General features: G+C 38.1%; 1 protein-coding gene across 6 annotated transcripts in view; it reads right to left on the minus strand.

Moving 5' to 3' along the window:
• Positions 1-15160, minus strand: part of CNTNAP4 (contactin associated protein like 4) — a 237181-nt gene that overhangs the window by 62998 nt on the left and 159023 nt on the right. For all 6 annotated transcript variants that reach the window (XM_012806123.2, XM_023514116.1, XM_012806122.1 and 3 more), the window contains 2 exons: positions 12866-12972; positions 9510-9629 (listed from right to left, as the gene is read on the minus strand). In XM_012806123.2, the coding sequence (XP_012661577.1) occupies positions 9510-9629; positions 12866-12972 (227 nt within the window). The remainder of the gene's footprint in view (positions 1-9509; positions 9630-12865; positions 12973-15160) is intronic.

Consider the following 15160-nt stretch of genomic DNA (forward strand, 5'->3'; position numbering starts at 1 on the left):
ATCTTTCTATGAGTAGAATATGAATGTTTTGACATAATAACTAAGAAAGTTACATGAAGGCTATGTTAACCAGTTTGATGGAAGTGTCTTGGATTGTGTGTGAAAACACCACACTGTACCCCCAAAGTGCATCAATGTACACAGTTACCATTCAATAAAAAAAAAAAGAGAGAAAAAGAAACAGAAGAATGCTGTTTATTATAATTATAAAACTTTATTGACTATTGACACACTCAGAATTTAGTGATGCTACATTATGAAAAAAATGTGATAGAATTAGTGAAAAATTTCATGTTACATAATGTTAAGTAATGACTTTACTTATATTACCAGGAAAAGGAAAGTACCAATGTTATAGCCAGGGTACATTTCTTTAGTTACCATTTAATTAGGACTATGCATATCTTTCTTCTTAAATCAAAGTGAAATATTCATTTTGGTTCATGAGATCTACACAGTTCAGCCATACAAAAGGGGGTTACTCTCCTGAATTAAGTACATCTGACACAGCACTGGCAACTCAACTAACACAAAATAAAATATCACGGAGTATCAACCAGACCTATCGCTACTGGTACCTGAACATCTGCCAACATTTCCATCATACTGATTATCAAAATTACTTAGATGAAAGAAAAGTCCCACAATGTTTATAAGAGAAGATAAGCAGAGCGTATGCACCCTTAGACTTGCCCGGAATAGACTTTACACTGAACGTGCTGTGATGTATGCAGGCACAGGAACAGATTAATCAAAAGGCTCTGATTTAATAGGCAAAAAACAGATTGGAAGTTGCCAATACCCCACTTTATATGTGCTGTTAAGTCACATAACTCTTCTGTATTACAGAGTAATTCTAAATTGGAGGAAAACAGTGATAGTTTTTCCCCTGCCCCTTTTTAGCTAATACATTTACACGGCTCAACAATCAAAGTACGATTAAGGAGATGGACTTTGCAAAGTCTCCTTCCCACCCCTCTCACAGGCCTCAAAGGCTGGCACAGAGAGGCAGGCTAAAGCAGGCCAGATAAACACCACAGCCCGGTGCCTTGCTAATGTGGGTTATTATCTGCGAAACAATAGCTCTTACTTCTATTTCCCCTTTACTTTTCAGCTCACCCTATCAGAAGAATGCTTTTCTCAAAGAGAACTTGTTACGTAAGCTAATGAAATTCATCATGGGCGGCCAGCAGGACAGTGTTGAGGCCATCGGGAGAGCTAAGGGACAGATCTGGTAAAGGTACCAGATCTGAGTCAGATCAAGTCGGGTAAAATCTGAGCGTCCATTTCCAAATTTGGAAAATAAATTGGCAGAATGAGGCAACACAGTAGGCGTGAAATCCTATAATGTTAGCTAACTCATCCTTGGCTATCAGAAGTTGAAAGATATTATTAACCAGGTAAATCTGTGACCCTGCTTTTACTGTCAAACAAAACTATCCCCCTTCTCTTGTGGCAAATCAGTGGCGAATCTTATGACCCGGCTGCCAAAAGAGCCTAAAATAAACACGCTGGAAGCGTTTGTCTCTTTGCCTTCCGGATCCACTGAGAGAGACTCCCCTACAGTTTAGCAACCACTGGGTCACAATTAACACATGACTCTAAAGACCTTGACAGGTGCTGTAAGGGATTCAAGGCTACAAGGTGGGACAATCATTAAAGGCACCTCAGGTAATTACTGAAATGCTGGAATTCTAAAATATTTCTCTGTGGAGACATTTCTGTAAGCAATTTTATTTTCTAACAAAAAGCACTACAAGGTATGATGTCAAACAGATGTCATGCTCATCAGCCCCTCTACATTTCCACGGCAAAGCAGACAGCCCAGAATCATCACAGCAGATCATGAGCTATGGAAATGGGTGTCTCCGTATCTGGGTTCCAAACCCCATGTGCCTGATGCATCAGGAAATCTGTGAAAATTCTCATTGTAGGGCCTCTGCTGTCCTTTCAGACAGGAATATGTTATCTGAGGTTTCTACACTTATTTAGAAAGAAAAATCATGAAAAATATATACTTCTGCTTTATCACAATTTATAATTTGACACTGCGTCACCTATTTTATTGGAGGCCATTCTGTAAGCTCAGTAGTCTGTAACTCTAGGACAGTGGTTCTCAACCTGTGGGTCGAGACCCACAGGAACCACATTAAAGGGCTGCGGCCTTAGGAAGGTCGAGAACCACTGCTGTAGGAGAATAGGAACAGTTTCTGATCTGCGAACCACAGTCTTTCCAGCACAGAGCACAGGGGCTTGGTATAACAACACGTAAAAGAAGGTATTTGTTGAAGAAATGGGGGAATAACCCAAACAAATGGATGAATAAAAACAATGCATTGTCTGAATTTGATTCTATGGTGGCTCTGAAATGTTCATTGATTGCCTTTGAGCTGTTTTATAAAACTCTGGAAACTGTGGGTATTTAATAGGATTGAAAAATAATGTTGCCTCTGAAACTGAAGGGGCTGAGATGTTGCCCTACTTGCAAGTTAATGCGTTATCTTGCCACGGATACAGATCTCCCGCTGGTCTACCCACCCACCCTAACAGACACAGAGGACCTCTGGAGCAGGGGCCACTTCGTAACAGGGAATCTTCACACCTCTTTCCATACGCTGATGTGCTGAGGGCCAGGTGCACCTGTGCATGCTGGAGTTACACCCCCAGAAAGGAACCCCAAGATTATGAGGCTTAGACTTGATAGAGTGTAGCCAGCAGGATCTCTCCTCCTCCTATCCCCTGAGTGAGAGATTTGGGCTCTGGAATGTCACAAATTCTTTTTAGAGGAAAGTAAGTACAGGGCAGTGCCTGTGGCTCAAAGGAGTAGGGTGCCGACCCCATATACTGAGGTGGTGGGTTCAAACCCAGCCCCAGCCAAAAACTGCCAAAAAAATAAAAAAATAGAGGAGAGAAAGTACAAGTCTTTAGGCTTTTATTACTCTTAGAAAGTAAGCAAATGGGGCTGGGTGAGAGAAGCCTTTCAATCTCTTCAGAGCAATTTACTGTCTCTAACTTCCAAGACATATTTAATCATTCTTTAGTCTAGGTTGCCAGACTTTTCCTTATCTTTTTTTTTTTTTTGAGATAGAGTTTTACTCTGCCACCCTGGGTAGAGTGCTGTGGTGTCAGAGCTCATAGCAGCCTCAAACTCCTGGGCTCAAGCCATCCTCTTGCCTGAGCCTCCCAAGAAGCTGGCACTACAGGCACCCACCACAGCGCCCGGCTAGTTTTTCTATTTTTAGTAGAGATGGGGTCTCATTCTTGCTCAGGCTGCTCTCAAACTCCTGAGCTCAAGTGATCCACCCATCTCGCCTCCCAGACTGCTAGGACCACAGGTGTGAGCCACTGCACTCGGCCACCAGATTTTTTCTTTGCTTAGAAATAAACACACTGTTTTCTGACAATAAAGAATTCTTCTATGGACAAGCCACTTCCAGGGGGTGCAGGTTCCACTGCCTTCCCTCCTCCACTGTGGAAGCCAGTGTTGCACACACGCACATTTATATGAATGTTCTGATGTGTGGAAGAGTTTGCGTTTGGGGTTTTCCCTTGAACTGGTTGTAGCTTCTTAAATTTCTTCATTAATAAGGTATTACACATGATCTTTTAAAAAGTGTTTCTGAGCTTTTATTTTTATATGTGCATGAGAGTCATGATGTGTCTTTGTTGAGGATTCTCTTTTACTCAACACAGAGAGAGTGGCAGTGTAAGGAAACGGGAAAATAAGGGAGAGGAGACAGCTACACTAGGCAGAAACGTACGAGAAGTTTACAAACATTGGGAGGCAGTTTGTGTCTACCAGCGTCTCTCCCTGAAGACATTTGTAATAATATGAATTGTAAATAAAGCAACTGAGTAATTAAGAATTTGATTTACCTTAGGCTGACTGCTATTTTTTTAGTGTGATAACAGCATAAAGGAAAAAAAACATGCTGTTTAAGCAACACGGCTGCGAAGCTTATGTTGTTTCATGCTGGATAGCTGAGGGGTGGAGGAGCTGTGTTAATGACAGCGGGGGAGGTGAAAGGACAGACAGCATTCTAGAGCAAAACTCAGTACAAATAGGGCTAAGTTTGAGTAATAGCAGTTAGTTATTAGCCCTCGTGGCTATTAGCAAGGCCCTTATTATTGAGATCTCTAAAATAAAAATAATAATGCTAATCTCTATTAGCATTATTGAGATCTCTAAAATAAAAATAATAATTAGAAGTCTCGTGTTCTCCAGCCTTCCATGGAATGGTCTAAGAGGCACCTCTGTCAGTCAGAATTACATGGTGTGCTGGTAGTAATGCAGAGACCCAAACCTTGGTCTCTAAACTTACCCAGTCAAGGAAACTAAACCCAAGAGTCTGGGTAATGGGGTAGTCAGAAGTGGGGAGTCTGTCTCATAGAATTTTCAAGCATACCAGATTTCAAAGCTGCTGCTTTGGAGCTCATCAATTTCCCCCTCTGAACTAATTGTCCTTACAACGCAAAGTCTGATGAGAAACATTCTGAATATAAAACTATTTCATTATAGAAAAAGCAATAAATTTAGAGTGGAAGAAAACAGTCTGTACATCTTGAAGGGACAGCCACTGGTATTCACCTTTTCTAGACTAATTATTTTTTAATTATATTTAGAATACTTTGTTTACTAAGAAATTTCAGTTTTTCATGTAATTTAGGAGATACTCACTCAAAATAAAGACTTTTTTCTCAGTATCTTTCAGTTTGTAATTCTTAGAGGTGTTTTACTACATGTGGAATAATTTGATGCATTCTAGGCAAATAACTAGATTTTCAAATAAGATGCATATTTGCAAGTTACTGATTCAACATTTTGTCTTGTTTTTACACTTGATACGCCTGATTTGTGTAACTAGCAGTATGTTGTTGGCTATAAGCAATGGGACGGGGACAGAAGGTAACCTATCTACGGGAGAAAACGTTCAGACTGTGGGAAAAGAGCCCAAGGTTTCAGCGTTGCTCTCTCTCTCCCGACACTTCTCAGCCTGCTACACTTAACCTTCCCAAGTCCTGGTTTCCTCATTTGCAAAACCAGATTAATAAGGAGAGTTCCAAGTGGTAACCCGTATTTCTCACTGGGGTTGTTACGCTCGGAGGTTGTCACTCTGTTTGAATAAGTTCCCATAGTCTAGAGCTTCTGGAGACTCTCAGCTGACACTGGGCATCATCCTCTGCCCTCAATATCTTGCTATTCGTGCAGCTTTAAATTTTCTCAGTGTCCTCTTTTTCATCAATACTGCCGGATAATCTGACTAAAACACCTTGAACCTTTGAATGTTTCCAATGGTTCCAGTCTTTCATTCATTTACTTATTTTCTTTATAATTTAGATAATCAGGGATCTAGTCTTGTTTTTTTGCCTCCCCTCCTTTTGAAATTTATGAACCATTTGACCTTACCTTACAATCCTAAAATGGAGAATTTGTTCTTGCTCTCTCTCTCTCTCCCTGTGTGTACGTATGATGATCAGCACGTACATCAATGTGATAAGCAGTACACTCCTTATCTGTGTACATAATCACACACACATAGCTCTCTCTCTCTCTCCCTGTGTGTACGTATGATGATCAGCACGTACATCAATGTGATAAGCAGTACACTCCTTATCTGTGTACACAATCACACACACACACTTCAGTTTGCTGAGAGATGTGACTACAACTTTTTTCCCCAAGAATTTGTTTATCAAAGATATATCTGCCATAAGGTACATTAAGTTGTGATGTAATATGATGATGCAAATATTTAATAGAAAAAAAAGACTGCATTCAATAAAATGAACTTGATAATTTCACTATTATTTAGATAAAAATACAAGTGGCCTATAAATTACTGGATTAGTATTCATAATAAACATAAGATATAGATTTGTTTCTTTGGGATCTTCATTATTTGTGAATTTTTCTACTTGCTAAAATTTATTGGTAACCCTGATGCTTTTGCAGTCAGTCCTTCTGGCCTGTACAGAGCTGCACACATTTGGATCGCCTACCGCATAGTTAAAGGTGAAAGGAGGGACACTGTCTCCTTGTTTAACACTATAAATGTTCTATTTGTGGTCTATTAGGTGCCACTATTTTACATTTCTGTGCTTTTCCTTGTAAGTCTGCTGTCTACGATGGCAACCTAGTGTGGTGCTCCTGAGTGCTGAAGGCTGCATGCAGCATGCCTCATAAAGGAAACACAAGGATTAGATGAGCTTTGTTTAGGCCTGAGTTACAGTGCTGTTGGCTACAAGTTCAATGTTAATGAATCAACAATATGTATTAAATAAGGTGTCTTTAATCTGAAACACACATAAAACAAGATTATGTATTGATCGGCTGGTGAGAATGTTGTGGCTGGAGGCTTGTAGGAAACTAATCTAACTGTATTTCCCCTCGGAGCTACGGTTCAGTATTTGCTAATCTAGTGTTCATGGTTACTTTATAGGAGGTAACTATTCCCAGTAATGTACATGTATTGTGTGTTTTAAAGCTTCAAAAACATAGAGCTATCTAATTATCAGCATCAAAACTTTACACAACATGAGTAAGTGAACAGCTCAGGATGTATTTGTGGGAGCACAGAATTCACAGGTTTGTAGCTATAGACTGTTAAACAAATCTCACTCACAATACATCCTATCAAAACTGGAAAAAGAAAAGTATGTACATTTGACACTTGAATTAATATCTCGTATTTGTAAAATTTTCCTTTCTTCTCCATCAAGTCTTTCATACTTATGTTTTATTCTCACACAACAGAGAAGTCTGTCCTTCCTCAATTCCCAAACCTGGGCACGCATAAGAATCACCTCATCCCACCTCAACTCCCAGTCAGAATCTCCTGCGATGTGGTCTGGGAATCTGTACTGTGCAGACTTAGGAGCTTCATTAAGAAGACAAGCATTGTGAGCCATTTATATTAGGCAGCTTTGTTATACAGGACAATGTTTGCAATGGTTATGAGAACCAGTGGGAGCTACCAGGTGGGGCTGTATGGGGCTGTATGAAATACCTGCAAAGACACATTCTATAGTAACTTCCCCTCAAACATGAGTGGCCCCGATTTTACCACCTCCTGCGGTTTTCTGAGCAGTATAAAAGCACTGTTGTGCCCATATCCTAATGCCCCCTAGGTATCTTAGTTTACTGTGTAATTGACCTCTCAGACTCAAATAGGTGTGTAAGACAGAGCTTCTGGTCTTTCTGCTGCAAACATCTTCTGATCAAATCTCAAATAACAGCGGCTCAAACCCTCCACTACCCAAGCCAAAAACTAAGGTGTTATTTTGGCCCCTTTATTTCCTCACACCTCATAGGTATTCAGTGAATAAGTCTAACCTCCTTCCCCCATCTGTACTGCTATTGTCTGGTGTAAGAAGCCACCTCATCAGCTCATTCTTACATTACTTAACATGTTCTCTTAACAGGTCTCTTAACTCCCATCACAGGCAGTATACAGACTCCTGCAGGGGCATTTCCCAGCCCAAGAGCAAGTGTGATTAATGAACGGAAGTGAGATTTCCTCCCACCATTGCTTAGACTCCTCCGCATCTTCTCATCACCCCCACTCCTGACTCTTCTTTCCCTATCAGTCCCCCACACACTCTTACTGCTCCCCACTTACCCCCATACTCCAGATACCTGAACACATCTGTCTGGGGACTTAGTGCTTAACTCTTTCCTCTGCCTGAAAGATTATGTCCCTAGATATTCACTGTTCAATTTTAAGCAGTAAATCTTCCTCTGCAACACCCCCGCCTCAGTTTAATACCACCCTTTTCCTCTTGTCTCTCTGCATAAAGCTATGACTTCCTACCACAGCACTTTTCCATGTAATTTTCTGTGGTGATGGGAAGTTTCTACACCTGTGAAACTATTTCCCTACTAGCTACAGAATACCTGGGGAGACTAAGAAAAAAAAAATCAACATTCAGTTTAATCTTATTTTAATTAAACTATTTAAATTTGTTTGAATTTGTAAAATGTACTTTAAAAGTTGTTTAATTTTATAATTAATTTTAATTAAATTTGAATTTAAATAGGTATGCATTGCTAGTGGCTACCATATTGGACATCATAGTTCATCTACGGTCTATTTTTTCTGTGTATTTGATGAGGAATGGATCAATATTTCTTTTTTCTGACATTTATGTATAATTTCCACCAGCACTACCAATTACAAAGACCATCTTTCCTTCACTACACATCAGTACCACTGTGGCAATGAATCAGTTATCCATATACGACTGAGTCTGTTTACAAAGTCTCTGTTTCATCTTATTGGTCTATTAGTTTAGCTTTATATCCTATTTTGCTTCATCTGTCAGTATAATGTCTATATTTGGTAGAGCTGAGTCCTCCAACTTGTTCTTCAGATTGATTTGATTCTTATTGTCCCTTCATATTTGCTCATAAATTTTAGAATCTACTGGCTCGTTTTAATAAAAAAAAAATCATATCAACTTACAAACAAACACCCTGCTGAAATCTTGATTTAGGTTTGCACTGAATCAATATCTAGTTTGCCAGAATTAAAAATATGCAATACTAAATCTTCTAATCAATGAGCATTCTACATTCCTCCATTTACTTGGGACTTTAGTTTCTCTAAAGAGCATTTTATACTTACCCATGCAGAAGCCTTGCTTAACTTTCATTAGATTTATTACCATGTGTTAGAGATTTTTGATGCTATTGAAAATATCATCTTTTAAAAAGTCACGTTCTACACACTACGAATAAAGTTAATTTTCTGCTCATTTGATATGCAGTGATAAGCCTAAACTTTAGCTGTTATTTATCTGTAGATATTTTAAAATGTTCTTAATATATTAATATAACACTGGTCATCTACAAGTCACAGCAATCTTAGATTTCTTCTCTCAGTGTTTAGTTCTTTGTTTCCGTCTCCTGCTTGGCCGGGCTGGCTAGGACCTCCACTATGGACAGAGTGATATTCACGCTGATAGGAGGGGAGAGCTTTTGCTGTTCCACTCTAAGCTATTAGACGTGCTAGAGGCTACTCTATCAAAGTAAGGAAAGATTCTTCTACTATTAATAGTAATCTATTGAGTTTTCTCTGTGATGATGAATGAATGTTGAATTTAATCAAATATACGTTCATGAATACTGCTTTCTATGTAAATCTGTGTTAGTAGAGAATGCAGGAATAAATAGACTTTATACCCACAGACACTGCAAAAGGAAATATTGTTTGAAGCTTTTACATGCACAGTCTTCTCTGAAAAATAAGTCTATCCTTTTTGTTTTGGGACACAGTAGGCAACTTTTATTATTAGATGTTTTACAGACACTATGTGAATAAAGAGTAACATTTAAATATTTAACATTTACTACCTTTTGAAGATTTATGTTTACTTCTCTGACTCAACACAATTCCATGTATTTTAACCAAGTTGCAAATTAGGCCAATTTTCTCCTTATTTCATTTTAATTTTGTGTATTTAAAGCATTCAAGCAAATGTAACTACTAAATAAAAGCTGATTAACTCACCAGTCATGTTGCAGTATAGAAGAAACGGCCCCAGGGGACCACTTCCATCTGCATCTATATAGTAAAACCCTGAAGCATTTCCTCTGTGCTTGTAGGCCTCACATGACTGCTCATAGATAGCTGTCAACAAAGGGAAAGGGCCATCGTTAATACACCATAAGACCTAGATCGCTTAACTTTTAATTTGGACACAAGATACTCTAAGTCTTGAAATTTAGTATGTACATTACTGACCAGGAGAAAGAGCAAAACTCACTTTAAAACAAAACTCATTTATTTTTTTAAAAAATAATAAGACGAAATTGATTTATTATTATTTAAAAAATAATAAGATGAAACTGATTATGTAGAAAAGAATAAAGACTAGGGCTAAATTTTATGACCTTTTTATTACTAAAGGAAAATAAAAGTGCTTGGTCAAAATGAAATTTAGCTTATTTTTACATTAGGAAGAACAAGGAAAGAGAAGATAGGTGTTTAAATATTAAGATCCTTATAATTATAATGTGGTAACTTATCCTGTGACATCTATTTTGGAATTTCTAATTCTGCTATCACCTTGTAGTAACCTAACATCTGAAGCACAACAGGGTAATCTCCTTAAATAATCTGCTGTTATCCCATAATTATGCAATAAACACATTTGAAATAATGTGGTAACTATACTTCTTTTTCATAGAAAATTATAGATAAAATGTTTTTTCATAAAACAAGTATGACTCACAAAGCTTCTCATCAATAATTTTTAAAGTAATTCGCAAAAGAAAAACTTTCTCTAAATCTCTGTAATGAGAATTCAAGATAATTAAAATTCTAAAGCAGAAGGAAATCTTATATGAAATATGCCCTCAAGTGCTCTCAATTTGTTTTGATCCATAATTGGATATTTTAATTATACAATTATACATTTGCCATGTACAAGATTTGATATTAACACCTATATATAATAATGCATACCTTTCACTGAACACTTGGCTAAAAATACTGATAACTTTCATTAAGCCTTTTACACCGTGAAATGAGAAATAAACAATCTCCTGAATATTCTTCTCTAAATCTATTTTAGTTTTTAAAATTACGTGACAACATGAAATAATGTGGTTGATTTGTTCAATGTTAAAACATTTCACATATCATATAAATTTACTGCCCCACTCTTTCACAGACCGATGGTTTTATTTTGTGTCTGTTCTATACCGCACTGATACAAACGTAAGCATGGGATGTCTCCCAGTCACACTTTCAGGTTGTGCACTGAGGAAGACACGTAACAGTGGTTACTTGAGGCCATTATGAAGTTTTGAGATACACAAAAATCAGGATAGGTAAAGTCCGTGTGGATGGAAACAAAAGAAGACTTCCTAGCATCACCCACAGGCTGAGCAGGTTGAAATCCTCCCGGGAGAATCAGAAGGAACCCCGGGGACCGTGACACAGGCTGTCTCAGAAACGTCATAGTGGCCCATGTAAATTTCTCTATTCTTATAAATGTGTCCATAATCGCCTTAGAAGTTAGCAGAACACACATGTAACTTTGAGCTGGGTACTAGTAGTGAAAAAGCCACCCAATCAGTTGAGGATAATGGAAGGACCTCTGCTTTATGCTGCTTAAATTTTCATAATGTGACTTTAAATGCATTATTTCCTTAAAAGAAAAAAACAGCCCTCTCAGCCCCTCCACTAAAACCAGGCCTGTTATTTTGGCTCCATTTCTCAGAACAGTTAAGGACAAAAACCTTCAGCTCATTTGGACGGCCTGCTCCAGAAACTAATAAATTAACTCAATTATTGGATCAAATTGTGGGCCACAGATGAAAGTAACTTAATTTATTTCTAATGTTTTTCATCAGAGTTGTTTGCTTTATATTTAGATTCATTCATTGATAACAATTAAAGATGAATAATTAGTCTATTAAACATATTTAATAGCTTTCTATTTTGAGTTAGCTAAAATGTAAGATGGAAGGTATAAATATTAAAATATGATGCCACTCTACTAGCTAGGTGATTGGGGACAAGTGAGGCAGCCTCTGGTTACAGATGAGGTGTGGCCTTGTCACCAGCAAGTATTCTTTGTAGAATCTTGTGAGGCTGTTCACCATGTATGACTGATATCCAGAAATGGTGCTGGTTTTCCCGATCGTGCCCTCTCCATCCCTGACTGAGGAATTCTGGGGGGCCTCTGTGCAGCCCCATGGCTGGGAGCCCAGGGAGCCAGTGCCAACTCTGGCAGGAATACAAAGCAGTGAACATGCAATAGACCAGGGTTGTGAGGGGTGACTTTGCACCTAAGACCACGCCTTAAATCAGGGCAATGGGAGTTGGAAGTAGGTGCTCAGCTGGTCAGAAACATCAGTAACAATGGGGAAAAAAATGGGAAAGGCCAAAAAGAAGCCTTTTGGTCTCCCTATTACACACACAAAGCAAGTGGAGATTCCTCACCAGATGAAGGACATAAAAAAAGGAAAACAAAACAACAACAACAAAAGAACAATGGGACAACAAAATGGCATGGGCATTATCATACATGTAAACATTTTATCAGGGAAAAGATTACACAACTTACAATACAGGAAAAGGGGACTGGTTGTGACCCTAGACTCTGGAATATGACTTCATGACTTACCTCCTCACTCTGCCCCAACTATTTTAAGTAGCCTTAGACATCTTGATAATTATCTATTACTTCTTACATAAATTAGAGATGATAATAGTATCCACCTACTAAGGTGATTACCATAATTAAATGAGTTAGGACCTATAAAATCCTGGACCAGTGCCTGGCATTTACAGAGTACTCAAGAAAGTTACCTATTTTGATTAATGTAATTGGTTCTACCACCCTTATCTTTATCATCATCATTTAATGGGGTTAAACCATTACTGGATAGCCAGTCTCTAGTTGACATCTGGATATCCCTATCACAAGCCACCCTACCCAGTCCACCCAGGGCTGTTTCTGAGAACCTCTTTAATTGTCTGAACAGTCAAGAATTTGGTAAACAGATCATGTTTCCACTTATACTGTGTCTTCTAGAAAGTTTAGAATTGAAATGCTGGCCCAATTCAAGGAACAGAACAAGACTGTTATGCATTCTGCATTTCACTTCATTTGTTAGACTTAGCCACCCTTCATTTTCTATGCGTCCATCGTCGGCTGTCCTACTCTTTGCTCTCTTATTTTGTATTATGTATTTCTAAATGCTACCTTGACTTTATGAAATGAAGTGTGAATTAACTACTGGATGCTAAGTTTGCACACAGACATATATACACACAGAGCAGCGAAAATGAAAATGGAAAATGGAATGAAGAACTCAACACGCAACAAGCACGAGCAGGTGTGACTGGCTTACAGTTGTGGCAGGTGGCTCCCCTGTAACCGGTGTTGGAACAGTTACAGTGAAAGGAGCTCCAGGACTGAGAGCATTCACCACCGTGTTCACAGTAGTTGGGCAAACACCTGAAAGAAGGTACAGATACAATCGCCGTTTTCATCTTTTGATACCACAAATTACTGATTATTTATACATGCTCATGTGAAAGAAAGATACCAGCCATAACATAAAGAGCAAATCCAACATGATGAATGGGTCAGTCCCCTGAACCAGACCTCGGATCATTACATTCATGAGATGTCAGGCAGTCACTGTGTAATCATCATCATGCCTCACTATACAGAGCCCTCTACTCCCCCTAAGCGACATAACGTGAATTCAGTATGGTGCCAGGGATATCAACAGCCTACGTGATAGAACGTTTATTTCATCACACTGAATTACTACATTGACTAAACATTTAAAGAAGGAAAAAAGAAAAGGAAAGAAAGAAGCAGGAAGGGAGAATGTGTTTATTCACACAGTGTGTATGTCCAGGAAGGTGGAATAGACTTAAGAATTTTAAATGATATGCTGGAGGCGCTCTGGGAGCTGAATCACACCCACGGGGGCTCCCAGCATATCTTAAAATTTTCAAGAGAACTATCTGGCATGTGTCAGACAGATGCGTGACTTACTGGCTCAAAGTAATTTAGTTTCAGCATTAGATGATAATACATTCCCTTTAATCATATCCCATCTTTGAGAAGCTGGATTTTTAGTAATTGATTTTTTTAACACTGGATAGAAAATGACCCTACTGAAGTCTGATCTTACTCCAAACTTTGAAAATATTATGCAGCGTCCAACAGGTACACATGTCTAACTACTGAGTAATTGTGATTAAAAATAAAATTAAAGTGTTTTTTTCAAATTATATATATTACTTTTTCAAATGGTTACTAATTTGTTAGGACATAAATACTTTGAACCTAAACTGCTTTTTAAATGTTAGGGATATCTTTTGGCTTAGGGGCACAGTAAAAAATTACCATAGGGTACCATGAATGAAAACATTTAGGAACTTCGGGTAGTGATTCAAATAGTGCTAATCAGATTATTAATGACTTTGGAATTTAGAATGAAAGATACTTTGAGACCAAGGCTTTAAATACCCTGATTCATCCCAGATCAAAAAATAAACAAACGAGCAAACCTGGGAAGAATATATTCCTGATGGGATTTCTGCCATCCCCTTTATTAAAACTAAGGATGGGAACTCAGGGTTTGCTTACAGGATTTTTCCAGTTGAAAACAATACTATGTAATTCTTCTGACTACAGAGACTAACGAGGCTTTAACATTCCCCTCACCTTGCCTAAGGTGTAGACAGGTTTCATGCTGACGAAAGCCCCTGATTTCCCTTTCTGACAGTGTAAACTTCAGGAAACTTTCAGTGGTCAATTCTTTCTTTGCCCCTTTGAGACACCAGCCTCTTGGGAGTTTTACAACCCAGGAGTGTCTTTCTGAAGGACAGGGAGCCATTCCTGTGGAATGTAATCCTTAGGATGATAGGGCCCCCCTGCCTCCCAGTCTTCCTGGGAGGGCAGGCACCCAGCTCCCCTATGTGCCAATTAGCAAACACAGTTGGCCTAATCACTTGGACGTTGTTAGTCAATTGTCAGGAAATAAATGCTTATTAAGCTGTTTGGACCTAATCTGCTTTCTAAATCAAAGTGTTGATTTAGAGGCACTATACAAAGAATTACTGAGACAAGTAGAACTCCATGAACAAATGAATTTGGGAACTTCCACTAAAGACTCAAATAGCCCTAATCCTATCATTGATGCCTTTTAAAATACGGAGTAAAAAATACATTGAGATCAAAGCTTTAAATGCCTTAATTTATCCCAGATTAAAAAGTAAACTAAGAGACCTGCCAAGAATATACGTGTGATGGGATTTCCACAGAGGAAGAACAGGAACTTCATATTTTGTTTGTAGGATTTTTTTCAACTTTAACTGAAAATGTTCTAGATTTTTCCTGATTATAAAAAATAGATACTATACCAATAATCAAAGAATCCAGGAAGAAATATAAAATTAAAGTGTTTTTTTCAAATTATATATATTACTTTTTTCAAAGGGTTACTAATTTGTTAGGACATAAATACTTTGGACCTAACAAAATAACAAAAATGTCATTTACAATCTCATTATATAGAAATTGCCAAAAGAAATATATAGATAAGTGTGTGTTCATAAATAAAATCATAAAGAAATGCTACTTTAGGCTCGGCGCCTATAGCTCAGCCGGCTAAGGCGCCAGCCAC

The sequence above is a fragment of the Otolemur garnettii genome, unplaced genomic scaffold, assembly GCF_000181295.1.
Source record: "Otolemur garnettii isolate 467f Iridium unplaced genomic scaffold, OtoGar3 scaffold00047, whole genome shotgun sequence".
Taxonomy (NCBI): domain Eukaryota; kingdom Metazoa; phylum Chordata; class Mammalia; order Primates; family Galagidae; genus Otolemur; species Otolemur garnettii.